The sequence below is a fragment of the Kogia breviceps genome, chromosome 1, assembly GCF_026419965.1.
Source record: "Kogia breviceps isolate mKogBre1 chromosome 1, mKogBre1 haplotype 1, whole genome shotgun sequence".
Taxonomy (NCBI): domain Eukaryota; kingdom Metazoa; phylum Chordata; class Mammalia; order Artiodactyla; family Physeteridae; genus Kogia; species Kogia breviceps.
In genome coordinates this window covers 117074702-117101256 of record NC_081310.1, presented here as the reverse complement: position 1 = coordinate 117101256, position 26555 = coordinate 117074702, and the positions used below count along the sequence as shown (strand labels likewise).

At 48.9% G+C, this 26555-nt stretch overlaps 1 protein-coding gene across 7 annotated transcripts; it reads right to left on the bottom strand.

Moving 5' to 3' along the window:
- Positions 1-253: 253 nt before the first annotated feature.
- On the bottom strand, positions 254-23725 carry MOV10 (Mov10 RNA helicase). Of its 7 annotated transcripts, XM_067041898.1 has the most exons (22): positions 23434-23489; positions 23112-23329; positions 12043-12178; positions 10149-10899; positions 9663-9898; positions 9209-9467; positions 7739-7873; positions 6932-7100; positions 6006-6160; positions 5565-5741; positions 5307-5454; positions 4752-4910; positions 4394-4497; positions 4125-4222; positions 3807-4023; positions 2879-2996; positions 2470-2661; positions 2168-2242; positions 1091-1216; positions 921-1009; positions 545-666; positions 254-457 (listed from the first exon to the last, which is right to left on the bottom strand). In XM_067041898.1, exons 4-22 carry the CDS (start codon positions 10319-10321, stop codon positions 372-374), a joined length of 2838 nt encoding a protein of 945 aa, XP_066897999.1. In that variant the 5' UTR covers positions 10322-10899; positions 12043-12178; positions 23112-23329; positions 23434-23489; the 3' UTR covers positions 254-371. The 7 variants fall into 7 exon arrangements, with proteins under 7 accessions (XP_066897999.1, XP_066897991.1, XP_058916569.1 ...); XM_067041890.1 differs by lacking the exons at positions 12043-12178; positions 23434-23489 and adding an exon at positions 23533-23725 and having other exon boundaries at positions 10149-10352; XM_059060586.2 differs by lacking the exon at positions 12043-12178 and having other exon boundaries at positions 10149-10352; positions 23112-23259.
- Between the last annotated feature and the right edge of the window lie 2830 nt (positions 23726-26555).

Below are 26555 nucleotides of genomic sequence, written 5' to 3'. Positions count from 1 at the left end.
TCTGGGCCTCGGAGGCGGGTGAGGGGAGTGGTCTGGAGCACTGGGCTAAACTTAGAAGCCTGTGGGTGGCTTCCCTGCCACCTCCCACCACTAGGTTTCCTCCCCTGGATATGGGGGTTGGGTTCCTTTGCGGGGGGGGGGGGGGGGGGGGAGGGGTATGGCCCTGGGCTGGTGTGACGGTCCCACCCTCCCCTGTGAGGTCATCTTGGGAGTTCAGGAAGCTGGGGCCAGTCTGAAGAGACACAGAGGCTTTTGCATAGAATAAGCTTTTTTTTTTGCTTTTTTTTTTTTTTCAGTTTTACTTCCTCCCCCTTCCCCCAGTTGTTAGCAGCTTGATGTTAGCAGCAGGGGAAGGGTCGGGTGGGCGGTCCTCAGAGCTCATTCCTCCACTCTGGCTCCACCTGCAGGGGCAGGCCCCCTTCACCCTCCCGCTCCCGGCAGTCGTGACTTTTGGGTCCTATAAAGAGAGGAGGCCAGCTCTGTTAGTAACTTACATCCTCCCTCAGCACTGTCCCCCACCTAGCCCACCCTGGCCCAGCCATACCTGAGGTAGAGGGGCTGAGTTTGCTCAGACCCTGGAGTAAGTTCTGCCCCTGCTGCAGGTCCAGCTTGGCAGGGAAGGGGCACCCGGTATACCCCCCGTTTTCTTTACAGAACTCTAGGAATCTGTGGGGTACAGGGACATTCACACACACAGCTGCACAAGGCTGGCTGAGTACCAGTAGAGGCTGGAGGCCCAGCCTCGGTCCTGCACACGGGGCCTGTGCCTTGCGGCAAGTTACTTAACCTTGGCAAATGGGGATATTGTTAAGATAAACAGACTGGAAGATTAACTGAGCCCCAAGGGTGCTTCATAAAACTACAGCTGTCCTAGGCTGGGGGCTCTGGCCACCAGGAGGGATTGCGGGTGGGATGCTCACACTTTCCAGTCGGGGTCGTGGCCCAGCAGGAGCGGGTTGCCCACCACGATGAGCAAAGCCTTGGCCCGGGTCACAGCCACATTGAACCTCTGATGAGAAGAAGTGCTGGGGTCACAGCAGGGAAGGGCCCTCAGGAAGGAGAAGTCCCTGCCACCTCCCAGCCCCCGAACCTTGGGGTTCTTGAGGAAACCCAGGTTAAAGTCCAGATCCAGCTGCACAAAGCTCTGGCTGCTCCGCACGGTGGAGATGAGGATGACGCTGCGCTCCTGGCCTTGAAACTCTTCCACGGAGCCCACCTAGAGGGGAGGGATGGCCTTGAAACTCTTCCACGGAGCCCACCTAGAGGGGAGGGATGGCCTTGAAACTCTTCCACGGAGCCCACCTAGAGGGGAGGGAGACAGTGGGGGACCCAGGGACCAGCCCCGCCTTGCCTCAGTGAGCCTGAGGGCAATTGTCACCGTGGAGTGAGCCAGTGTCCTGCTGGGCAGGAAAGAGGACAGGACGGTGCCATGGAAGCTGAAACCTGAAGGCTGAATCCAGTTAAAGGGGTGGGGGCTCGAAAGGGTTCTAAGCAAAGAAAACAGGACTGCAAAGAACAATAACTCAGCAGTGTTTTTCAAACTTTCCTGAAGATAATCACTCAGTACTTGTTAAAAATATGTAACCTTAGGCCCTAACCCAGACCTCCAGAATCAGAATTTCCATGCGAGAGGCCTCTAACTCTTAAAGCCCTGGCTGTCAACCCTGGGAGATCACCTGAGGAGCCCTAAAAAAACCTGATGCCCTGGCTCTGCCCCCAGAGAGCTGTGTTAATTGGTTGGGTGGAGCCCTGGCGCTGGCAGCACTAAAAGCTCTCCAGGTGATTCTTATCTGAGAAAGAACTGAGCTGCCGACTGACTCAGAGGGTGGGAGAGGTGAGTGGGGACATCATCACATGACAGGTCAGGCAGGCTGGGGAGTCTGGACTTTCTCCTTAGGGCAGAGACCTTAAACCAGCCTGATCATAAGAATCATGTGAGGTGCTTGCTAAACATGCGGGCTTCCCGGTCCCATCCCAGTCCTACAAGTTGGGATCTCCAGGAGTGAGAGGCTTGGGGAAAGCCCAAGTTTGTCTCAGGCAGCCAGGGTGGAGCAGGGACCTGGGCTTGCCTGCAGCAGTGGGGCAGGGACCCGAGGAGGTGTCTGGAAGTGGGGAAGCGAGGGGGACAGAAGTCAGGGAGGGAATGTGAAACAGTGCTGAGGGTCACCTTCAAGTCCTTGATGTCATCCAGTCCCCGAAGCTCCTTGTCAAGCTTGGTGATGCAGTAACGAATTTTTTCCACCTGGAAGATGGGGACAGGTGCCTTTCTCTCATGCCATTACACCAGTGCAAGAGGGTGCCAGGCAGGAGGCCAGGGAGCTGAGGGGCAAAGAGGGAGGTACAGCTGACCTCTGCGCTCTTTTGAGATATCGGGCCAGCGGAGGCCTGAGCTGGACCCTCTGCCTAGTGGTCTGGCTAAGGAGGTACCATCTGGGGGGACCCACCCCTGATGGGAACTGAGGACCTGACCTGCTTCCGGTATGGAGAGATGACGCCCACGCTTCGGGGGCTCAGACGGGCTTTGCCCTTCTTGGAGGAGGGGGCCAGGAGCTGCTTCAGGTAGGAAGTCACCGTGGCAGCCTCTTCGGGGTTGAAGAAGGACGGGCTGTTGCCTTCACGCTCATCCTTGCCCATTACGCCGTGAAAGATGATGGGAAAGTCCTGGACATGGAGTCAGGGGAAACCCTCAGCTGGACCTCCCTGCCTCCCTTCCCTCCCACCCTCAAACCCTTCCAGGGAGTGGGGGATCCCAGGCCTAGGTGACAAAGGGAGGGGCTCGTGGCTTCCACTCAGAGCCTCCTGCTACCCAGCACCCTCAGTAAGAGGGAGGCTGGAGTACAGGGGTAGGAGCCTGAGCCCCAGCCCCGTTCAGCCTCACCTGTCGAGGTAGACCCTCCCAGCGGCAGAAGCGCTCTCGGTCCACAACGTCCGCACAGGCCTGCAGCTCCCCTTCATAATACAGCTGGTTAGGAATGTCCAGGATGGTGGGGTGAGACCTGGGAGGCAGGAGGAAGGAAGAGCAAGACCAGGGGGCGGATTAGTTATGCCCCGCCCTCAGGGACCTCCGCTCCACCTGCTTGGACGGAGCTCACACACACTATCCTCCTGTCTTCCTGCCCACTGCACATCAGACTCATTCAGCTACAGGTTTTGCTGCTGGGCACTGTTAACCACAGAAAGCAGAACCAAATGTGGCTCCTGAGAACATCCAATCCACAGATTTCATAGACCAGTCAAATTTAAATGAAAACACCAAGAAATTAGGGGCCCATTCTCAAGTTTCAATTTTGTCAAGGAAGGACAATACAAAAGCAAGAATCACCTACTATCGCCATTATTGGATGAGATAATGTGCTAAACCCAAAAATATCAGCAGTACGAACACAACAGCTAACATTTATTGAATTCCTAGTGGACTCATCTAAGGAACTAAAGATGTAGGAACTCATCTGAGCATTTTAGATATATGAACTCACTGACTCAAGGAAGCATAGCTCTTTAACTTGAATAACCATTAGGTTAATGAAAAAATACATTGTCTCTGTTTTTCTCATTTCTCCTTGGATGCCTAGAAACTTCACCTGGAACCAGCATCAGATATATTCCGGTGTCTAGGAACCACTGACCATCCCCTGAGGTACAGATAAACCACTGGAGGACCAGTAACGGGACTGGAGAGAAGAACTCCCACCTTCCAGCTGACAGTCTTTCTGCATCACGCAGCCTCTGAGGACTGTGGGATGGAGCCGCCAGCTGCGCTTGCAGAGGGTGTGAAGGCAGGGGATGACACAGAGGGTGCGGGATACCTGTAGTTGCGTAGCAGCTTGGTTATGAACTGGGGGTTATAGCCATCAGGGCCCTTCTTGTACAGGGCATTGTAGGTGAGCAGCCGCTCCAGCAATGAGTACCCCAGCCCATGCTTCTGGGTCAGTGGGCAACGCAGCACAGGCCCCAGCTGCCGAGGGTCTCCTGCCAGCACCAGCTGCCCTCCTGGATTGTCTGCTTCCTTGACTTCCATCAGCCCTGGGAGATGGGTAGCATGAGGAGAAAGGTGTGTGGTGGGACCTCCCCGATGCCATGTGGGGTGACACACTCGCAGCCCCCCCCGCCCCCGAGCCCCTCACCTGCTATGGCCACCAGGCTCTCTGGCTCCATGGAGTGGCCAGCCTCATCGATGAAGATGTGTGTGAAGTGATCGATGGGAAACTGGGCAGAGACCAACCTGGGAGGTGTCAGGCCAGGCAGGGGTCACATCCAGGCATGCGACTACCAAACCTGAATGCTCCCCCAAGCTGGCCCTCCCCGCAACTCCCCAGGCACCATTCTTCCCCATTTCCCCAGCCCGTTACCTCTTAACACACTATTAAGAGATGCACACACACACACTTCCCACCTGCTGGCAGTGATGAGCGTGGTAATTAAGACACGATATTCCTGCAGCTTCTTCTTGGAAGGAAACACGTAATCCCCCTTCTTTGCATCCCAGTTACAGCAGGGCTGAGGGTTGTGCAGGGAGGGGAGTCAGCTTGGCTCCACCTCCATTCTCACCCTCGCTCTGGGTCTGGGCCCCCCCAGGCAATTTTATTTACCTCTCTCACTTTACACACAGGGAAACTGAAGCCCAGAGAGCAATCCTGACCCATCCAAGATCTCACAGAGAGTATCAGAATCCAGGTCTCCTAGTTTCCTGGCCCCAGCGTCTACCCAGAGCAGCACCCGCCACCCCTTGGTCCCCTGCCTTCCCCAAGTACCTTGATGTCCTCAGGCACCATGCGGATATCCCTGCTGGGAGCCAAGAGGCGGTAGATGGAGCTGGGCAGGTGGACCCGGAGGCGTTGACAGAGGAGGTCAGCCCCCGAGTTGGACGGAGCACAGGCCAGGATGTGGGCTTTGGGCAAGTGCTTCACCACCTGCGGTGGGGATGAACACAGTGTGGGAAGCAGCTTCTGGTCTCCCAGGGGGAGGAGAGAGGGAGAAACATGCCTGTGACTCAGGCTGGAGCAGTGTGGCATTTGCCTCCCATTGCTGAGGGAGGGAGTGACTCAAAAAGCAAGTTCAGATAGGCAGCCCCCTGCTAGGCCAGCAGCCCTTTAATGCTGGAAAACCGCTGCCATAATTATACAAGGCTATGGTGACTGAGACATGCAGTACCCAAGCTGCATGCGTGCTCGACAGCCACACTGGCCCTTGAGGCCAGTTCGCGGGTGTGTGTTCAGGGAGCCGGAAGGAACCAGAACATGGGGACAACTGCTTTGTCCCAGGGGGGAGTCAAGAGTGTAGGCCACAGGTCTACGCTCAGGCCCCACCTGCTTGATGGCTTCCACTAAGGTGACAGTCTTGCCAGTGCCTGGAGGCCCAAAGATGATGTAGGGGGCGGGGCGGGTGGTACCCATAACAATGTGCTTCATGGCCTGCAGCTGCTCCGGGTTGGACTCCAGACTCCGGTCATACAGCCTAGCGGAGGGGCCACAAACACGATATTGTCCGCGTCCCAGAGGTTTCCCTGACCCTGTCCCCTACACCCACACTCCAAGTGGTCCCAGAGCCCCTGCCCACAGTCTCACTTGAGCTTCACATCTGAGGGCAGCAGCGGGACCCCACGAGCGGCCACAGGGAAAAGCAGGGGCCACAGCGGCCAGCGCCCCGTCAGCTCCAGGGCACGGTGCTGCACCCGCAGGGGCTGGCGGTTGAAGGTGAAGTTCACCTTGAAGGTCAGCCCATCCACAAAGCGGCTCAGGAGGCTTTGGGAAGGGGGAGAGAGAGGGGGAAGAATTCCAACTGGGGGGGTGGGCAATAAAAGGCCAGGACTCTCTCCATCTACTCCAACTCCACTCCCTTTCCCAGACCTCCAAGCAATCCTCCAGGAGAGGAAGATGGTGAGGCATCTCAGGGTCCCCCTGCGCTGTCCCTGGGGTCACATCCACTCTGAGGAGAAACACCCTCCTCCCTTGGCCTCCGGGACACCTGTAGACCTTCCTGCAGCTCAGGGTTCCCCCAACACCTACCTTGTGGAAAAACTCAGCTTGACCCGGTCCAGTTCCACCTTGTGCACAAATCCCTTGTAGGTGACAGGGTCCTCCTGATGTATCTCAGAGGACAAAAGGGCAAAGAGGTGGTCACCCCGCAGCACTGAGGGGCGGCTCTCGGCCACCCCGGGAACCTATGGGGCACGAACAGCAGCAAGCTTCTAACCCGGAGATGGCCAGTGGAGGGCCCACTCCAGACCCCAAGTGAGACACAAGTTCTGAGGATCTACCCTCTACCCCAGGTTCAGGGAGCGTTGCCTCTTTCCTCTTCTGCCAGACAGGGCAAGAGTCAGGGGAGATGAAGAAGGGACAAGTCTGCCCACGGTGCTCAGAGATGCTGAGCCCAGGAATCCTGGAAACCCTCCAGGGCATGATTTCAAGACTTGGAGGCCAGCTTCCCAGAAAGTCCGGTTGCCCTCTTGGCCAGCTCTGTTCCTACTCTGCCTTTAAAATCTTGTTCAAAACTCAGTTCCTGTAGGAAACTTTCCCTGATCATCTTCACCTGCCATCCCTTCTCACTGAGTGCCTTTCTCAGCACAAGTGTGCAGGAATCCATTCTCGTGTGTAATTCCGGGCTTAGATGTACACATTCAACATCTGAGAGCTGGAGAGGGCTCTAAGAATTATCTAGTCCAGCTCCATGCTTTTCAGGTGAGGGAACTAAGGGCCCAAAGATAGCAAAAGACCTGCCCAAGGTCACATAGCCAGTGGTAGCCAAGTCTAGACTAAAACCCCAGTCCTCCCTATTGCCTTGCTCTGACACCTCTTTTGGGGCCCAGATGCCCACTCGGCAACTTGCTGAGCCCTCTGGGACAGGAAAAACTTCATCTTCCTTTTGTTCTTCCTACAGCCTGCGGGTTGGCTAACTTGAGTCCATCCTCCCCGCTACCGACCCAACCCCTGACCTCCAGTGTGAGCAGCCCGGGGTTCTGGTCTACGGGGTCCCAGGTCATAGGCACTGACTCCAGGTCATAGTGCCGGATGTCATGCTCCATCTGTAGCTCCTCCAGGTGCAGCAGCAGCCGGAGCTTCACCTCATAGTTCCTCCACTTCAGGGGTGTCTCCAGCTGGGCCCTGGCAGTGATGGGTTGGGGGGTTGGAGGGAGGGGACGGGAATGGGATGGGTCAGGCAACCCCCATGTCCGGGAGCATCCACCCTCTCCCTCTGCAGCTCTGGGACTATGAAGACATCAGGAATCGGGGAAGACTAGAAGGGCAGAGAAGCAGATGGGGGTCAGAGGCCTCCAAGAAGGGAGCCCCTGCCCCCCAGCCTCAGACCTGACTCGCATTTGCACTGTGGATCCTGGAGCCTGGAACATACTTTCTCCAAGATCCTCCTATTACTCACACCGTCACCTCATTCAAATGTCATTCTCTGCTCAAATGTCACCTCCTCAAAGAGGCCAGGACTAGCTGCCCTCTGCGAAATAGCACAGCCCACCCCTTACCCTGCTTTAGCTTTAGTTAATTCTTTATAGCACTCATCACTACATGAAATAAGATGATAGATGCTCACTTTCCCCAGCTAGGATGTCAGGGCCATCATGCGAGTGATTCACCTTGAATGGTGCCTAGCACATGGTGTGTGCTCAGTAAGGGGATGAATGAACTGAGCATAGGAGGCTGAGGACAGAGGCATTGGGCAGTAGGAAGAAGCCAGTGGAAAAGAAACATATAAAGCAGCACGAAGAGTGCAGAGGGGTGGTACTTACTTGATCTCAGCAATCTCCTTTGGGGCAGTGAAGATACTTGTTCCCTGAAGAAGGATGGGGAGCAGCTGCCGGAGGCGGGGGGGAGGGTAGTATGTTCCCAGTGCCATACTTAACTCCAGGTCATAGCTCTTAGCACTGCAGGAGGGAGAAAAGAAAAGCTATTACAAACACAGAGACCCTTCCCCTTCAGAGTCTCTGAGAAGGCCTCTCCCTGGAGGAAGCACAAGGCTCTGCTTCAACACTCTTGCTGAAGAGGGTCGGCAGCCTTTGCCCTAGGAGACAGGACACACTGCCTTATGAGGCTGCTCACGCCAAGGCTGGACCATCCTCATTTTTGGAAAGCATGATACTTGGAAGCATTTAAATATATATATATATATGGAATTTCCTAGTGGCCCAGTGGTTAGGACTCTGTGCGTCCACTGCAGGGGCCCCAGTTTCAATCCCTGGTCAGGGAACTAGGATCCCACAAGCTGTGTGGTGTGGAAAAAAAAAAAAAAAAAATATATATATATATATATACATACACATATATATGCATATATATATATAAATAATACATGTTCATCAGAGGAAAAAAATCAGAAAACAGGTAATAAACAAATGAGTAAATAAACAACATTCTCACCATCCAGGGATAACCAATGTTAACCTTTTGGTATGTAGCCTTCCAGACATTTTTCTTTGTCAAATTGTATTATACACATATATTTTTACTTACATACTTACTTACTTACTTAATTTTTTGGCCGTGCTGCGCAGCATGCAGAATCTTAGTTCCCTGACCAGGGATCGAATCCATGCCCCCTGCAGTGGAAGCTCAAAGCCCTAACCACTGGACTACCAGGGAATTCCCCTACACACATATTTTTAACAGAAAGAGTACAATGATCTTACAGTTTGCTCAGAATTTTGTGAACACCTGGACATGTCAAAAAGAGCTGTTTACACATATATGATTCCATTCATATAAAATGTCCAGAAGAGGGAAATCTACACAAAGTAGATGAGTGGCTGGTTAGGGCTGGGAGGGAATGGGGAGCAAAACGGGTGATAACTAAAGGGTATGGGCTCCTTTTGGGGGTGATGAAATGTTCTAAAATGGATTGTGGTGATGGTTGCACATATTTGTGAATATACTAAAAAAAGCACAGAATTGTACACTTTAAATGGGTGAATCGTATGGTATATGAATAGTTTCAATAAAGCTGTTAAAGAGAGAGAGAGAGAGAGAGAGAGAGAGACACGTGTCCACCTTGGCTGACTGATAATCCATCATATAGTCAAAAATACTTGAAATTTTTTCACACTGTCCTCATATCTGCTTTTCTTCCTAGACAGAAAATGTCTCTGAGGTCTGGAGGAGTTAAGAACTCACAGTTAGGAAAGGGGGCTCTGTGTTCTTCCCAAGGGCCCACACTGTGGTGTTGGGACACCCCCAGCCAGGACTGGGTTGGAGGGAGGACTTACCGGTCGGGTCTCTCTCCTTCCTCTATCCGGTTGGTCACCACAGGGTTTCTAGCGATCTGGGTCCGCTTGAAGGGAGTCGTGGGCTTCAGTTGTGCTGCCAGGGGGCTGTGGGCCACGACGGCCAAGAAGCGGGCAATGTAGAAAGTGCCAGCTCCTTCTGAGCCTGGCTCCCCAGGTCCTAGCAGCTCCCAGAGCACGGTGGCTGGGAAGTAGCCCACAAAGCTGGTCTTACAGTGGACATGGAGCTCATAGCATTCACCTGGGAGAGGACGGCTGAGTGAGTCGGGGTGGGGAAGGGATCCTCCCACCAGCAGCCCAACCCTGACATTCCCCCCAAGAGCCCCATCCTAAGGCAGGAGCCCACGGGCCAGCAGCAGCACATTCCTGAAGCATCAGACCTTCCTAAGGCAGGACTCTGTCCACCAGAGGCTCTTTCCTTTGGGAACCTACTCACCAGGGCCGAGTGGGCAGGGCAGCTCCCGGTCTCCATTGCAGAAGGCAAACTGGGGGGTCCGGCAGAATGGAAAGAGGTGGGTGAGGGTGACAGGCTGGGTTCCTCCATTCCGAAGCCTCAGGGTCAGCACCTCCTTGCGGTTCAAATCCAGGCGGATAAGGAGCTGCCCATCTCGGGCTTCATGGGGCCCCTGGACCTCCACGTCCACCCCATGTTTCCCGTGAAGATACTCAGCCCTGGGGAGAGTGGGAGTCAAGAGCACGGTTGGGGCCAGAACAGCCAAGCCTCAGGGTTGCCCACGGAGAAAGTTATAGGCTTGGGGAGGCTGGCCAAGTGCCAGCTGTGCTCAGGAAACCCCTCCCCTCTCCCAGGTCAATTAGCTCCTTTCCTGCCCTTCCCCCAGTCCTTGCAGGATGGAGCCTTACCCCAGGTGGAGGCAACCGCCTCTCTCCCCAGCCAGACACGCCCCCCCACCCCGTCACACACCTGTCATAAAAGATCGTGGCCAGCAGCGACTTGTGGTGTTTGCTCATCTCCGACCCCGGCTTCATTCTCCTCTTTTCTGGGAACCACACGTCAGCCCAACGGTCGAGCCCGAAGAACCTGACCCGGGTCTTGGTGACGTAGGCCAGATTGGCAATCTTCATTCCATACAGCATGGAGGAGAAGCCTGGGGCGGGGGTCCCAAAGCTGCCGGGAGCAGAGGAGACTGGGGAGTGAGGGACGGGGGCAGCAAGCTGGGGAGGGCATCTGAGGGCCGCTCTGTGCGGGACAGGATGGGGCTGGGGATGGCAGGAATTTTTAATGTTTTCAGGGAAGGCAGTGGGACCCCCTCAAGACAAAACATGGTTGTTTTAAATAGCAGGTGGTGGACGGTGCACTTCTAAGGAGAAAAGCCCAGCGATGGGCTATTGAATTGGAGGACTAAGGGAAGAGAGAGAGAAAGGAAGATTTGTGGTGGGGGCGGCAGGGGGAATTGGGGACAGAAAAGATACAAACACTGAAGCGGAAAAGAGCTAAAGCTGAGGGGGAAGCCGAAGGAGCTGATTCAGGGGGGTGGATTCGGGGTCCAGCCCGCTGGTGAGGAGTGAGAGAGGGGCAGAGAGTACAGATGTCCAGGGTGTGTGGGCAAGGTGGCTGATCAGACAGCAGTTTCCCCCTGAAGTCATAGGGTGCAGGTGGAACCCAAGCAGGAGGGAAAGGATCCTTCTCCAGAGATCAAATAGCTTGTTTGGGCCTAGAGAAGGTGAAGACAGGGAAAACTGGTCAGAAGGACAACAACCTCGAGGTTCAGCGCCTGGAATTCAGTTTAGTCAGCTCAACAAACACTTACAGAGACCTGTTATGTGCCAGACACTGCGCTAGATGCTGGGGCTTCAAAGAGGCGTCGAGGAGCACAGACGGAACACATTCGTTCCAGCCCGCTGCTGGGAGCTGAGCGGGGTGGGGCTCAGCCCTGGCGGCTTCCCCAAGAAATGGCGTCAGAACTGAGTCCTGAAAGCTGAATGGGTGTCATTCAGGCGCAGGGGGAGCACAGAGCGTGAGCCGAGGAGAGGGGGTCTACAGAGAGCACGTGCCGAGAGGCTGGGGGGACTGCCCACTCTGCCACTAGCTGAGCCATCTCGGTTACCTCGCAGAGCCTCACTTTGCTCCTCTATAAAATGGGGATAATGGCAGACTCATCTCCCGGGGTGGCTGTGAGGATTACATGAGAGACGGACACTGTGGTGTCCACTTAGCCCAGTGCTTGGCACATAAGATCTCAGTAAGGTGCGCTCTGATTAGTATCACACCCAGTCTGGTTGTACTAGAGTGAAGAGTGCAAGGAAGGGATTGGCTGGGGGCAGCAGAGGTGGGCAGGGACCAGGTCTTGCATAGTTTTGCATGCCAAGCCATGAAGCCTGCACTTGACCCTGAAGGCCAGAAGCTCTCCTCCTTTACTGGCACCCAAGAGCCAGAGGACATCCCCACATGCGACACACTTCATGGACACGTTCAAGATCTGGACAGCTGACCACCCACCCTCCATGCTTTGTAGGGAATGAAACAAAATCCTAGCTCCTAGGAACCATGGTGATGCCTATTTAACTATTAAGGCTCAATCAGCAGGGTCACTCACTAGCATATATCAGATCATTTATGGTTACGGACATTTCCCTGGTGCCCCCTGCCTATAACTCTGTCCCTCTCCCTCCCCCCAAGCAAATGAGTGATACCATTCAGAAAACTTTGAATCGGCTCTGATTTGCCTTAAAGAGATAATAAATCATTTGAAAACACAATAGAAAATGCTCAGGAAATGTTAGCTACTATTATTAGTATCCTATTAGTAGCAGTAGTAGTACTAATAGTAGCAGTAGTAGTAAGAGTAGCAACTTACTTTCAGCCTGCACCAGAGGCTACACTGTGGTTACAGAACCACCCCGTTGGTGGGTTTTAAGCAGGGGAGTGGCAAGATCATATTTGCATTTCAGCTCAGGCATCAGGATTGGAGGATGGATTTGCTGGAGGCAAGACTGTAGGCAGGGAGACCAGTTAGAAGAAGGCCATTGTAATCGTCCAATTAAAAGATGACAAGGGCCCAAACAAGGCAGTGGTGAGGATAGAAGAGGGGACAGATCGGATATTGAGAATATAAAATTAGCAGAATTTGGCTTTGGACAGGAGAGGGAATGGAGGCTGGGAAGAGGGAAAGGAGTCGAGGACAACACGCAAACCAATGGCTTGGCTTCAGGAACTATTCCTGAGATAGGAGGTAAAAACAAGAGGAGGAGGAGGTTGGAAGGGCTGACCACAACATTTGGTGTGGACATGGTCAGTCTGAGATCCCCGTGGTCCGGAGGCAACTAGCTCCATGAATCAGAAGCTGAGAACTCAGGCCAAAGTCAAAGCAGAGCTTGATATTAGGGAGACGTCAGGCAGTAGTTACAACGAGAGAGTGTGAGTAGTCTGAGAACACCTGAGGCCAGCATAACCCAGGGAGGAAGAGAAAACAGCAGGTACCACTAAGAGGGGGAGGAGAATCAGGTATCAGGCTCACACGCTGCTGAGGGGTCCAGGCAAAAGGACTGAAATCGGGGTGTCATCAGAAACTTTTCCCCCGGGCCCCCTGGTCAGTGAGTCACTAAATTCCATGGATCAGGCACACACTCAAATGCCGACAGATGCCAGACTCCACAGGTATCTGATACTTGCAGCCGCCTCAGGCACCTGTACAGTCCCATTTTTGAGTCCTTAGTGTAAGAAGGACATGTGTAGTCCTACACATGTCCTTCTTACACTAATATACTATAATCTACTACAAGAAAAGTGCAGGTGCTCTGAAATGCCTTGGAGCTCTCCGCTTAGTGCTGGGGAGGAAACGGAACCCTGAGGGGACTGGACAAACCCAGGAGCACAAGTCCTGTCTAAAGCGGGGAACTGCTACTCATCTCCAGACAGATGTTGTCAGCAGGGAATGCAGGCCCAAGATGGCCAGATCTGGCTTTTAAGAGAAGTCCAAAGCACAGTTTTAAGGTGAAATCTCCTATCTTTGGAAGCTTCTGCACGGACACATGGGCAGGAGGAACTCAACTTTGCAAGTTTTGCAACTTCTACTATAGGTGCTACCACCTAAGTAGCTTTCAAATTATACCTCACATCTATTACTACTACCCAAATTCACTTGGTCTAAGGTGACAGTCATAAAAAATTTAAAAAAAATTTTGTTTTAAAAAGTCACAAACTTAGTACATACTAGTTGAAAAAAGCACCAGTTCTTTTACACATCTAGTCACCTACATTTCTAGGGGAAAAAAAGATGAACAATAGAAAAACTGAATATTCAACTTAAAGAATAAACTCCAATGACCCAGAAATATGAAAAGATGCTCTAAAAGTAGAGAAATGCAAACTACAGTAAAAATGAGGTATCATTTTATTTCCATTAGACTGATAAAAAAGGAAAATAGGCACAACACGTATTGCTATGTGGAAAAGAAAACTCTCATACACTGCTGGTAGAAAGGTGAAGTATTACAACCTTTTGGAAAACAATCTGGCAATATCTCCTAACACCTGATATACAGGTATCCTTTAATTCATGAGAATGTATCCCATGGAAAAGAAAAGTACCAACATATAAGAACATATGTGCAAGGATGCTTACAGTAGAGTCATTCTCAGTGGCCAAGAATTGAAAACGAAACAAATGCCCATAAATAGGGAGATAGCTGAATAAGTTGTAAACACCCACACTATAGAATATTACACAACCATTAAAAAGAATGCACCACACACATTCAAATGACTAAAATTTAAAAGGCTGTCAACAACAAATGGTGACAAGGATACAAAAACACCAGAATGCTCGTGCATTGTTGGTTGGAATATAAAATGGTACAATCACTTTAGAAAAAGGTCTGATAGTTTCTTGTAAAACCAAACATATAATGTAATGTTCTGATTTTTAATGAAAAGAATGTATTACTATATTATGCATGGAATAAAAATTCATTAAGAAAGTAATGTGACTATAACATCTAGTGTAGACCTAGCACTGGTATTTATTCTATTCAATAAGTACTTGATGGGAGAATGGGTGAAAGAAGTATCAAATAATTCCAGACTGTTATTTTATAGATGAAATAACAATGCAAACATTGAACCTCTGGCTGCCACACAGCACTGCTGTGCAATGGCTTGGAATGTTAAGAGTCAGGTTATATACACTGTCCAAACTTGGACAGCCTAACCCCAGGCAAGGTCACACCAGAAGACCAGTCCTGAAGACTTTGCTGCCACCACCAAAAGAGGTTAAGCAACTTGCCCAAGATTTAAAAAAAAAGTAAACATTACCTATCCTATGACCCAACAATTCCACCCCTAGGTATATCCCAGGAGAAATGAAAATGTCCGCAAAATGACTTGTACAAGAATGCGCATAGCAGTTTTATTCAAAATAGCCCCAAACTGAAAACACTGTCCTTCAAACTATGATTTACACACACACACACACACACACACACACACACACACACACACACACACACACACTTTTTGGCTGCACTGTGCAGCATGTTGGATCTTAGTTCCCTGAAAAGGGATCAAACCCAGGCCCCCTGCATTGAAAGCATGGAGTCTTAACCACTGGAACGCCAGGGAAGTCCCTGTGATTTATATTCAGTGGTAAAAAGCAACTACTGATACCACAACATGGGTGAATCTCAAACACATTATGCTGAGTGAAAGATGCCTTACACAAGAGTACATACTACATACTATCTGATTCCATTACATAAAGTTCTAGAACAGGTACTATCTCAAAAAAAAAAAAAAGATCAGAGCAGTGGTTGCCTCTGGGTGGGTAAGGGTGAGGACTAAATAGGACAGGAGATGAGGGAACTTTCTGGGGTGACGTCATATATCTTGATAGGGGGTTGCACACAGGTATATGGATTTGTTAAAACTCACAGAACAGTACACTTGAAATTTGTCTATCTCACTGTCGGTAAATTTTACTTAAAAAAAAATCGTAAACATGGGAATTCCCTGGTGGTCCAGTGGTTAGGACTCCATGCTTTCACTGCCAAGGGCATGGGTTCAATCCCTGGTTGGGGAACTAAGATCCCAAAAGCTGTGAGGTGCAGCCCCCCACAAAAATATATATATATTTATATATATATATGTATATCGTAAACAAATTTTGAACTGTTATAGTTAATAATAATCATGGTGACATGTTTAGGGGTGAATTGTACTGATGTCTGTAACTTACTTTGAAATGCATCAAAAAAATTAATATAGCTAGATAGGGAATTCCCTGGTGGTTCAGTGGTTAAGGCTCCCACTTCTACTGCAGGGGCACGGGTTCATCCCTGGTCAGGGAACTAAGATCCCCGTATGCCGGGGATCTATCTATCTATCTATCTATCTGGATGGATAGATTGATGGGCAAGCATGTGTCAAATACAAATTAAGAAGTCCAGGTGAGGTCCGAGCAGGATCCTGTGGCACAAAAGTCTTTCTGTGCCCCTTGTTTCTTGTTTGTAGAAATAAGCTTAATTCAGCCTCCTTTACCTTCCCAGAGTTCCAAAAGGCAGATTCAAACAGTTGCTAATCAGGGAAGGAGGGAATGCAGAAACAAGGGGGTTGAAGTCAAGAAACAATAGTGCAGCCTTGGGGCAGGGTCCTGGTTCCTCCTCAAGGAATATACATAACAATACCTTGGAGCTCTGTAGGAACTTAGGCCACCACCCAGGTGGATGACAGTAACTTGAGGCCGAGCACAAGATTCCTGGAGCACCTCCCTGTTACCACCAACCAATCAGAAGAAAGTCGCACACCCAGAAGCTCTCATCCCAGATTTTGCCTATTAAAACTTCTCCCCAAAAACATCGGGGAGCTGCACAAGCCACCAGTTTTCCTTGCTTGGCCCTGTAATAAACCTTTCTCTGCTCCAGACTCCAACGGTTCGGTTTGTTTGGCCTCACTGTGTGTGGGGCACACCAACTTGTGTTCAGTAACAAAGGTATATGATTGTTCACTGTCAAATTATTTCAACTTTGGGCTTCCCTGGTGGCTCAGTGGTTGACAGTCTGCCTGCTGATGCAGCAGACATGGGTTTGTGCCCCGGTCCGGGAAGATCCTACATGCTGTGGAGCGGCTGGGCCCGTGAGCCATGGCCACTGAGCCTGTGCTCCGCCACGGGAGAGGCCACAACAGTGAGAGGCCCGCGTACCGCAAAAAAAAAATTATTTCAACTTTTCTTTATGTTTGAAATTTGTCATAACAAAATGTTGGCAAAAAACCCAACAATGCATTAGAAGAATATACCAGACAATTAGGAGTCATTTCCATGATGTACTGATGAATAAGAAAATCAGGATATGGAAAATGTGTATAACATGATCTTTTAAAAATAAAACAATAACAAACAAACAAACAAACAAACCCTGATTGATATGAGTTACCTGAGTGTGGAGCAGAATGTGGAAATGGGGGTGGGATGCTGATATGAGAGGGGTCCACGACAAAAAGGATTAGATCATCATGATTCCATGTTGGTAAACTTACATACGTGTGATGTAACTAGAGTCGGGCCTGCCTTATCCAAGGGTTCTGTATCTGAGGATTTAACCAAGCACAGACCAAAAATATTCAGAAAAAGAAGTTTCCAGAAAGTTAGAAAAAGCAAAAATTTAATTTGTCGCGCACCAGAAACTATTTACATAGCAGTTACATTGTATTTACAACTATTTACCTAACATTTACATTGTATTAGGTATTATAAGCAATCTAGAGGTGATTAAAGTAACCTGGAAGAATATGCTGCAGAGGTTATATGCAAATACCACACTATTTTATGTCAGAGACTAGAGCACCATCAAATTTTGGATTCGGCAGGGCAGGGCAGGGTGGGGGGGGGCGTGTGTGCATGTGTGTGTGCGCGCGCGCGCACGTGTGTGTGTGTGTGTGTGTGTGTTTGTGTGTAGGGGGCGTGGTTCTGGAACCAATCCCTTTCGAATATCAAGGGATGACAGTATGCATGCATAAAGAGATGTCAAAGAGTGGTTACCAAAAGTATTAAAAAATATTTAAACAGAACGAATACCTAGCATAAAATATTAAGGGCTCCCACTCCCTTACTCCCAACTACCTGCTTAACTGTTTGATATACATATTTTCCAGGCCCTTTTCTATGAATTAAAAAAAATACATTTTAAATTACACATATTTTTTGTGTGCTACACATACTATTCTAGAACAGACTTCTTTCACCACCATGGACACCCTTCCATGACAACATTTTACCAAGCCACCTCTTTTGAATGGCTGCAAAGGATAGCACAGTATGAATGCATTGTGGTGTGCTTAACTATTTGTTCAGTGATAGACAGTTAGGCTGCCTACAATTTTTGGCTATTTCAAACGTTACATTAACCATCCTTCTGGGTCAAAGAGAATAATGAACCTTTACTTTGATAAGTTTTGCCAAATTGTCCTTCAAACAAGTTGTACAAACTTACATTCTCACTAATAAGAATTTGAGAGAACCTTTCCCAGACCCTAACATCAGAAATCTTCAAGCCTTTAAATTTTTGACAATCTGATAAGGAAAAGAATGGTATCTTGTTTAAATCTGCATTTCCCCGATCATTAATATAATCAAGTATCTTTCCTTCTGTTTATTAGTCATTTATATTTCTTCTGTGAACTGCTTGATGATCTTATCATTTTGCCAAGCCCAATGAACTGTTCCTCCTGCTTCTGACTTCACACCTCCTCTCCTGGTCCGCTCCCTAAGAGTCTGTAGGAGTTTTCAACAAACACAAATCAGATAATGTCTCCCAATTTATAACTCCACGGTCTACAGGACTAAGTCTAACCCTTTAATATGGCGCACTTGGATGCACCACAATTAACAATGACACATCAACAACACAATAACACCATCAACAACAACAGAAAACATTTATTGAGCTCTTACTTTGTGCTGTTCTAAGTAGCTACTCGCATTATCTCATTTACTCCTCACAACAACCCTTTGAGGTAGCAACTATCATCCCCCCATTTTAGAGAAGAAACCGAAGAACAGGTCCACCCCACATCCATTCTAAATGGCACCTCAGCCATTCACAGCTATTGTACTGCTGCACCTCCTTCCAGACTTTTCTGCCACCTTTGGACATCCTTGGTCTGTAAAGTCCTGCCCCCTGTTGTTTGTTGGGTGAAAAAGGACTAATCGTTTAGACCCAGTTCAGGAAAGCCTACTAGCCTGAGGAATGGTATTTCAGAACACAGTATCAGATTGTTACCGGTAGAATGGCCATTCCTCAGTTCTTGTCCTCTTGAGGGAAAGAATTCAATCGAGAGACAGAGAAGTTTCAGGCAGCAGTAGTTTTTAGGCGAAGCAAAAGTACCCTCTCAAGAAAGGAGGAGAGCGGGCTGTCTGGGAACCAGAAGCAGCCCTGCAGTGAGCATAGGGTTGTTTCTTTTTTTTTTTTTTTTTGGGGGGGGGGGGTTGGTTTTTTAGAGAGTGGTGAAAAGTCCCTCCCTGTGTCCTGCGTCATTTGATTGACAAGTTGACTGACAGCTTTAGCTTACGTAACTTTTCTCCTTGAGCACAGGGGCTCAAGCATAAACTGCCACGCCCCACCCACAGGGGGGTGGGAGTGGGGGTGGGGCAAAAATTGCAAAGCTGATTTATTATAAATACAGCATAACGAACCCTGGGTTACTCTGAGTCATCGCTTAGGTCTTGGTGCGCCTGCGCCAACCGGTGATGGCAGTTTGGAAAGCCCATTGGGTTTTTGATACCTTGCTTGGTCGTGAAACTGGCTGGGAACTTAGCGGTCCTTAACCAAAAAAGGGAGGCTCTCTGGGTGTGTTCTTGTCACCAGTGTCCAGGTGGGGGAGGGAAAGATGACCCTGTCCAGGATGGGGCAGGACCACTCATGTCTGACTAGCTACCTAACAAGATTTGGAAGCGATCTTAAAGGGACATATAGTTCTGGGATTTACAAACTGTGGGTTTCAACTCTCATTTGTGGGTCAAGACCAGGACTTGCAAAACTGGAGTAAAATAGAATAAAAAATATCAGAGGGCAGCGAGTGAAGCTAAGTACTGTTTCAAGGACACAAACTGTTCTGTGAAAGCTGTGTATACCAGACCCCAAAGTAAAATGTATTTTTTACTGTGGATAGAGGTCCAGAACGAACTTTCTAAAAACCCTGATTCTGTCAGTCTCTTACTTTGAAAATTTTTGTGCTTTCCTGTTTCTGTTAAGATTAAAAACAAAACAAAGAAAAACCCACAACGCTTCCCCACAGCCCACAAGGTCCTGCCCAGTTCAGCCCCTGCCTCCCTGTGGCCTCTTGTCCCCTGTTCTCGTGGGTTCACCCGCAGCCTTTTAAGGTGCTACTCTCTCAGTCTGGACTGCCCTCCCCTTGCTTTAGATATGCTAACTCCATTTATCATTCGAGATTCTGCTCAAACATCACTTTCTCACAGAAACCTCTGGTTCCTAGACTAGGTCAGGTCTCCACGTTATATGCTCTCAAGCATCCTAGACTTTTTCTCACAAGCACTTATCACAACAGAAATTAAATAAGTATTTGGTTTTAATTGCCACCATCTTCCTTAGTTAGGTTCCTTCTGTGTATCTACAGCAATTCACACAGTTTTGCTTTGCTCATAGGAGGCATTCAGACAATATTTGTTGAATAAAAGAATAAGTCTCTTGCCTAAGGCAAGAATCATCTTCTCTAAGAAACTTTTCACGATTCCAGTACTTATTCCATAACGGACTCCTAACCAACACTGTTAATGATAGCTTCCACTTCCAAAGCCCATGCACTCTGCTACCCAGGGGAAATGCTTTACCTGTGATAGCTTATTTTGGCCTCACAAAACCCCGAGAAAAAGGCAGTATTTTAAACACTTAACAGTTAGGGAAATTTGGTCAAAATCAAATGCAACTACTAAGTGGCAGAGTCAGGATTTGAACTCCAGCTATCAAAACACCATACTAGCTCCTGTAGTACTGAATGATGCGTTTGTCTACAGATTTGCCACTCCCTAATAGACTACACTCTAGATGCAGGAACCAAGGCCCAAGCAAACAGTAGAGCCCCCATTAAATTTATTTGCTAAATGAATAAAGAGAGATGGGAAAAGTTAAGAGTTGGGAGCAGGGCACTTCATAACATCATAAAATAACCTAGTTGGAAGGGACCTATCCCTCCCAGGGGAGGAAGTGCCCCAGAATTCCTGATACTAGGTGACTTGCTATACCTCCCCTATAGCCTTTTCTCATATAGATCAGCTCTACCTACTAACTCAATTAGATTCTGGAAGCTTCTGTTGAGCATCTACTACATACAAGGCTCTATGCTGGGGACTGAGAGAAGGCGCCAACATGACGAAAGGCCTGTCCCTACCTTCAGAGGCTCTACAGTCTGGTGGGGAGACAGTCACATACTAGCTCTAACACAAGGCAGGGTGTCATCTGGCTATAACCAAGAGTGTAGTATAAGCTATGAGAGCCCAGAGGAAGAAGCAATGAATTCCCAATGGGTGGATGAGGGTTGAGGTCACAGCATAAGAAAGTTCTCTCTAATCAGAACAGAAATCTCTTCCACCCGGTGGAGGGTGAGACAGCCTTTTTTTATTGGCCGTGTCACTCAGTTTGCTCAGTTTGCGGGGATCTCAGTTCCCCGACCAGGGCCTAAACTCAGGCCGGGCAGTGAAAGCCCGGAATCCTAACCACTAGGCCACCAGGAAACTCCCCAAGGGGGCCATGTTGAGTGAACCCAGTTCTGCCTTCTGGAGTGACACCAAAGTATAATCCTTTCCCCCAAGACAGTCTTTAAAATATTCAGGGATAATTACCTTGTCCTCTCCAATTTTTCTCTTCTCAAGGCAAACATTTCTCCCTTTCTTTGACTGGGTTTCACAAAAGAATGAATCAACATGTTAAGTCTTTCCTCCTCCTCCAAGTACTAAGATATCTAGCCTTCGAGGCCAAGGCCAAGGTCAATGCCACCTTCTCCATCGAATTCCCTAATAATTTCACAGGAGTGGTATCTTACTTGCCTAAAAACAAGTATATACTAAAAAATGACTTTCGAAATCCTTTAAATTCACCCGTAATGTACAGTATATGTGGTTTTCTATATGCCTGTTTGCGGTTATCTGACATAGCCTGTTTTCCCCCAGTATTGGAAGATACTGTATAACTTTGATTTAGAGATGACAAAGACTCTCTCCTTGACTAAACTTTAGTCAGGCCCCTCTGAACCGTCTTCTGCATTAGGCCTCAACTTTGCCCCGTCCCCAGCCCCTTACTGTCTCCTTTTAGTGATTTTCCATCCATGACCCCCTCACTCTGCTCTTGGTTATAAATTCGCAGTTGTCTTTGCTGTATTGAGAATTGAGCTAGATCTCTCTCCCCATTGCAATACCCTTCCTGCAACAGAATCAAATAGAGTCTTCCTCACCATTTAAACAAGTATCAGAATAATAATCTCTTTAACAGAGGCTAAAGTAGTCGTAGACTTTTGTTCATAGCCACATTGTACGTATTTTTTTGGACATAGGTGAATTCATGGATGTGAAGTGTCGATGATGTGACTCCATGGTAATTGTTCTTTCTTTACTTTCCTCCAGCATTTTTCTTATTATCTCTATTATAATCGTCATGCTATTTTACCATTTATTATAGTACATTGTATGCATGTCATCGTCTCTTATGCTCCCCTGGGATTGTGTATTTTTCTTTATATTCCCCACAGTGCCCAGCATAGTGTGAGGACATAAAACAGATCATCTTTGCTCCTTCTTCAGATGTTGCTCAAGCTCGTTAATGTCCCTCTTAAAACGTGACACTCATTACTGAAAACAATATTCCAGAAATGATCTGGTCAATCTGGAGAATCACTTACCTCCTGCCTCTCACCCCAAACCACACTTCTATTAACACACTCTAACACTTCCTTGGCTCTTCTAACAGCCATATCCGCCTTTTGGTGTGCAAAAAACCACGGTCTTTTTCAAGAGGTCTGTTAGTAAGCCTAAATTCCCATCACCCAGTATTTATTTCTGTAAGTCTTTACATTTATCCTTTTAAAATTGTTCCTTGGTCTTCGGCCCAAGACTGCAGCCTGTTGATAGAGGTTTTTTGAAGCACAATTCTGTGGTTTGGGAAAGAGAAGTCTCTTTGATTTTCACTTGGATGGGAACAGGCAAGGGGGACCAAACAGCCTTTAGCCACAGGATGAGAAGGGGCCTCCAGGAGACTGGCCCCCGCCTGGGTCTCCATGGAGAAGCCACAGGTGCTAATGGAGGTTTGGTACGTATGCAGTTTGTGCCCTTTTCTTCTTCCCCGAGCTCCCTGAGACTCTCCCTACTTCTTCCCCGAGCTCCCTGAGACTCTCCCTACTACACGGCGTCTCTTCAGCTCTCTGGGATAGTGAACCACAGAGGAAGCAGCCCCTCGACGAGGGGGCGGGGGTCCCCGTAAAGCTTGCGCAAACGGGGGTAGTAGCCACCAGCAGGCAGCTCGCTCCCCGCGCTTCCGCAAAGCATGAGCCCTCTCCCGAGCTCCCCTCCCCCACGCCGAGCGCTGCCCCCCGCCAACCCGCTCCCGCGGGCGGCGCGTAGGCGCAGCACCCGGCTCCCCGGGCTGGTCCCGCGCCGCCGAGGGAGCGGGATGCCGGGGAGGCTCTCCACGGGGACTCGGCGCAGAGGCCCGGCCCGGGCAGAGCGGGCGGGCTGCGGGCGGCGCTGGCGGCGCGGGCGGGGCGTGGGCACTGAGCGGGAGGGGGGACTGCGCGGCCCCGGGACCGGCCGGAGCCACTGGGGGAGCTGCGTCCCTCCGCGCCCCGGGGCGGGAAGGGTGGCCCCGCCGCCGGCGTCGTGGCGGCAAGCTGGGCCCGCGATTTGGAGCCGGGGAGTGGGCCGGCCCGTACCTGGTCTTGAAGTCCTGGTTATAAATGGTCCGCAACCGCTCGCGATCTGTCTCCCTGTCCAGTCCCCGATCGACCAGGAAATTCTCGAATCTCTGGCCCGTCTCCCGAAGCTGCCGGCAGCTGAACTTACTGGGCATCGCGGCGGCGACTGCGGCCCAGGCAGAAGGGTTCGTAGAAATGAAACTGAAAGTCGCCGCCGCGGCGGGAAGTTGGCGGCCCTAGGATGAGGGTGCAGCAGGGGAGAAGCCCCCTAACTCTGACCCCTGATCCTGCAGGCTCCCTTCTCCCCCCACCAGGCTTCCCTCCTCCGTTCTTTTCCTACCTGAGCCTTCCCTTCGGTCTCTTCGTCCTATCCCCTCCCCCTCTTCCCATTAACTCTTTCCTAAGGAGTCTGACCCCTCCCTCAGGGCCCTCCCCTTACCCCAAGCTCCCTCCCCTGGCTTCCAGCCAGAATACGAACGTGGCTATCGCCTGGGGCCCCCTGAACCGTCCGGGAGGACTTCTTAGCCTCAGCTTGGGCTACTCCCACGCCCACCTCCCAGGACTTCGGGACTTATTGAAAAGCAGGGGAGCAAAGGGCAGGGACTGGGACCTGGGTCGGCTGCAGCTGGACTGGGGCGGCTCGTCCAACACCTCCCCCAGACAGCCTGGGACACAGGCAAGTACGGAAGCGAGCGGCACGCCCCCCTCCCCCATTTTCCCTTCTCGGAGTTTCAGACGCTTGGAGGAAGGCATAAGAGCCAAGAAGTTTGGGGGGAAAGAACCAAGTGTCTCTGATAAAGGTGAGTACGCGTGGGAGGGAGGGACAAGGGGCTCCGCTGGGACGAAGAGTCATTACTTTTCTCTGTCACATAGGCTTCGTTATGTGGAGAGGCTTAAGCCACATTAAGGCACTTAATTGCACTCCAGTCTTTATTACTCTTTAACTGTTACTAGTATTTAGCTAAGGGTTGCCCTAGTCATCAAAATATTAGCTTCTTGAAAGCAAGAGACTGTTGTGAGGCAATAAATGGTTAATAGCTACAGCATCAGTACCAGGAAGAGAAGTAAAAGAAGTTTCAGAAGACGGACTGTTAAGACAAACTAAAGGGGGTAGGGGTACAACAACAAACCTAAGACAAGCCTCAGCATCTATTTATCTTCTGAATAACAAAAACACATACACTAGGATGGAGCAAAGATAATAAAAGTTACAGTAAAAAAATCTTTAAACAAAAATACCAGAGTTCCAAATATATCCAAGGTGGTGGTGTTCTCCGAAGTAATTCCCTGTAGGAAGCCACACGCTCTGTCTAACCTCGTGTGAAGAATGCCCAGAACCCAGATCATGCTCCAGTTGGGCTACCCCTGTACCTTTTCCCAGGCCAACAACCAACTAAAGCCAAGAAAAACAGGCTTTAGCAACAGGAAGTTCAATGTCATTGGGAACCAAAGCTACAGGGAGGGGGTAAAACAGAACAGGGGAAAATCTAGTCTTAGAAATTGCATATGCAAAGTAGGGGGAAATACTAGGAATGTAGCCAAAGATTTTATCTTTTTTCTCCCCTAATTATCTGGTGCGGCCTGAGTATTAAAGAGAGTGAACTCACTGCATTGTTACTTACCATTTCAAAAACCTATCAATCACCCACCATACCCAAACTTAATGTCTGGCTCCATTCTTTTTTTTTTTTTTTAACATCTTTATTGGAGTATAATTGCTTTACAATGTTGTGTTAGTTTCTGCTGTATAACACCGTGAATCAGCTATATGTATACATATATCCCCATATCCTGGCTCCATTCTAATCCACAAATCTAAGCCCCCATTATTCCTGAGTACATAACCTCCCCCTTCTCTAATTATGCCTGTCTCCTGGATGTTCACAAAACATACACAAATAGCTGCAGTATAGTAAAAACATGGGTGAAAATGTGATGTTATGTGGCTTTTGTTACAGGGGAACCTCTCTAAACCAGTTTCGTCTGGAAAAATCCACTTCCCTTGGAGTTGTAATCGTTATTTTCACATGTGACTGTCTAGATGGCTAGAATGGTCTTCCTTCCCACCTTTCACAACCAGCTCAGGTCTCACTTTCCTGAAGCCTTCCCCAAATCCATCTGTACTTGTAAGTATCTGACTTTAAAGTAGTAAGGTTGCTTTTAGTTTGGGACTAAATAAGCACTGAAGGCAATCTGAAAGTTAACTCTGGCCAATGACATTACTGGAACAAACCTAGAGCCTCCGAAGATAACCATACTTTGGAGAAGAATGTTAAAAGCCCTGTTTTTTTCAAAATTCTCGTTACTCTGTACTTGGATTCTACAATTCAGCATTTGAATTGTCTCCAACTTTACGTATTCCAGTAAGACTGTACTCGAAGGCAACTGGAAACAGCCCTTAAACTGAGATGCTGAAATTGGTCAGTCTACCACAGACCAAAGGAATGGCTGTGGCAGGTTCAGCTGAGCTTCGTTATTTGCAAATTCACCTACTCACTAAAATTAGGAACCCCCCCAATCAATATTTGCGGCACTTTTGTAGTCCTCTGTGGATGTGCAGAGTGACAAAAAAAATTTGAGTTGCCCAATGTGCATGTTTCCAGCTGAAGTGGAACAAGGCCATGTCCTGCGTTCTTGTTTCAGGCTCATATAATAAAAATCCTTTCTGTGGTCTATTTTGTGGTCACTTTTTTTGTGTTTTGTTGATTTCACTGCTTAAGATGGTCCCCAAGCCTACATAGTGCTGAAATGCTTGCTGCCTAGTATTCCTAAGAAGGCTGTGATGTTCCTTACAGAGAAAATTCCCATGTTAAGTTCCTATGATAGCATTAGCTGTCAGCGTGAGATCACTATTAATGAATAAAAATGAATATTAAATAAGGTGATTTAAATAAAAACATATAAACCAAGATTATGTATTGATCGGCTGACAAAAATGTTGTGACCAGAAGCTTGCAGGAACCTAACTCTGTTATCTCCTCTAGGAGCAGTGTTTCAATATGTGCTAATTCAGTGTTTGCTGGCAACTTTACAGAACATAACCACAATAAATGAGTCAACATAGGTAAAATGCTTTTTGATACATTTGGTTTCTGCCCTCAGAGGGCTTAGATCTACCCTGTTTTTTTTGTTTTGCTTTTGGCTGCACTGCATGGCTTTTGGAATCTTAGTTCCTGGAACAGGGAATGAACCCGTGCCCCCTGCAGTGGAAGCATGCAGTCCTAACAGCTGGGCCACTAGGGAATTCCCTACTCTCTTTTTTAATATATACTCTGTTCAAGCGAGAATTTTAGTTAGCTCAGCTTATCTTATGGGACCAGCCAGTTTTGTTCTATATTTACCAGTCTTCCTTTCTTTCTTTGATTTCCCAAGTAGTAAGTAGCTTGGTAGTTCTATTTAAATTATGAATTTATAAATTGGCATTCAGATTGTATCAGTCTTTTTTGAGTTTGGAGCAAATGT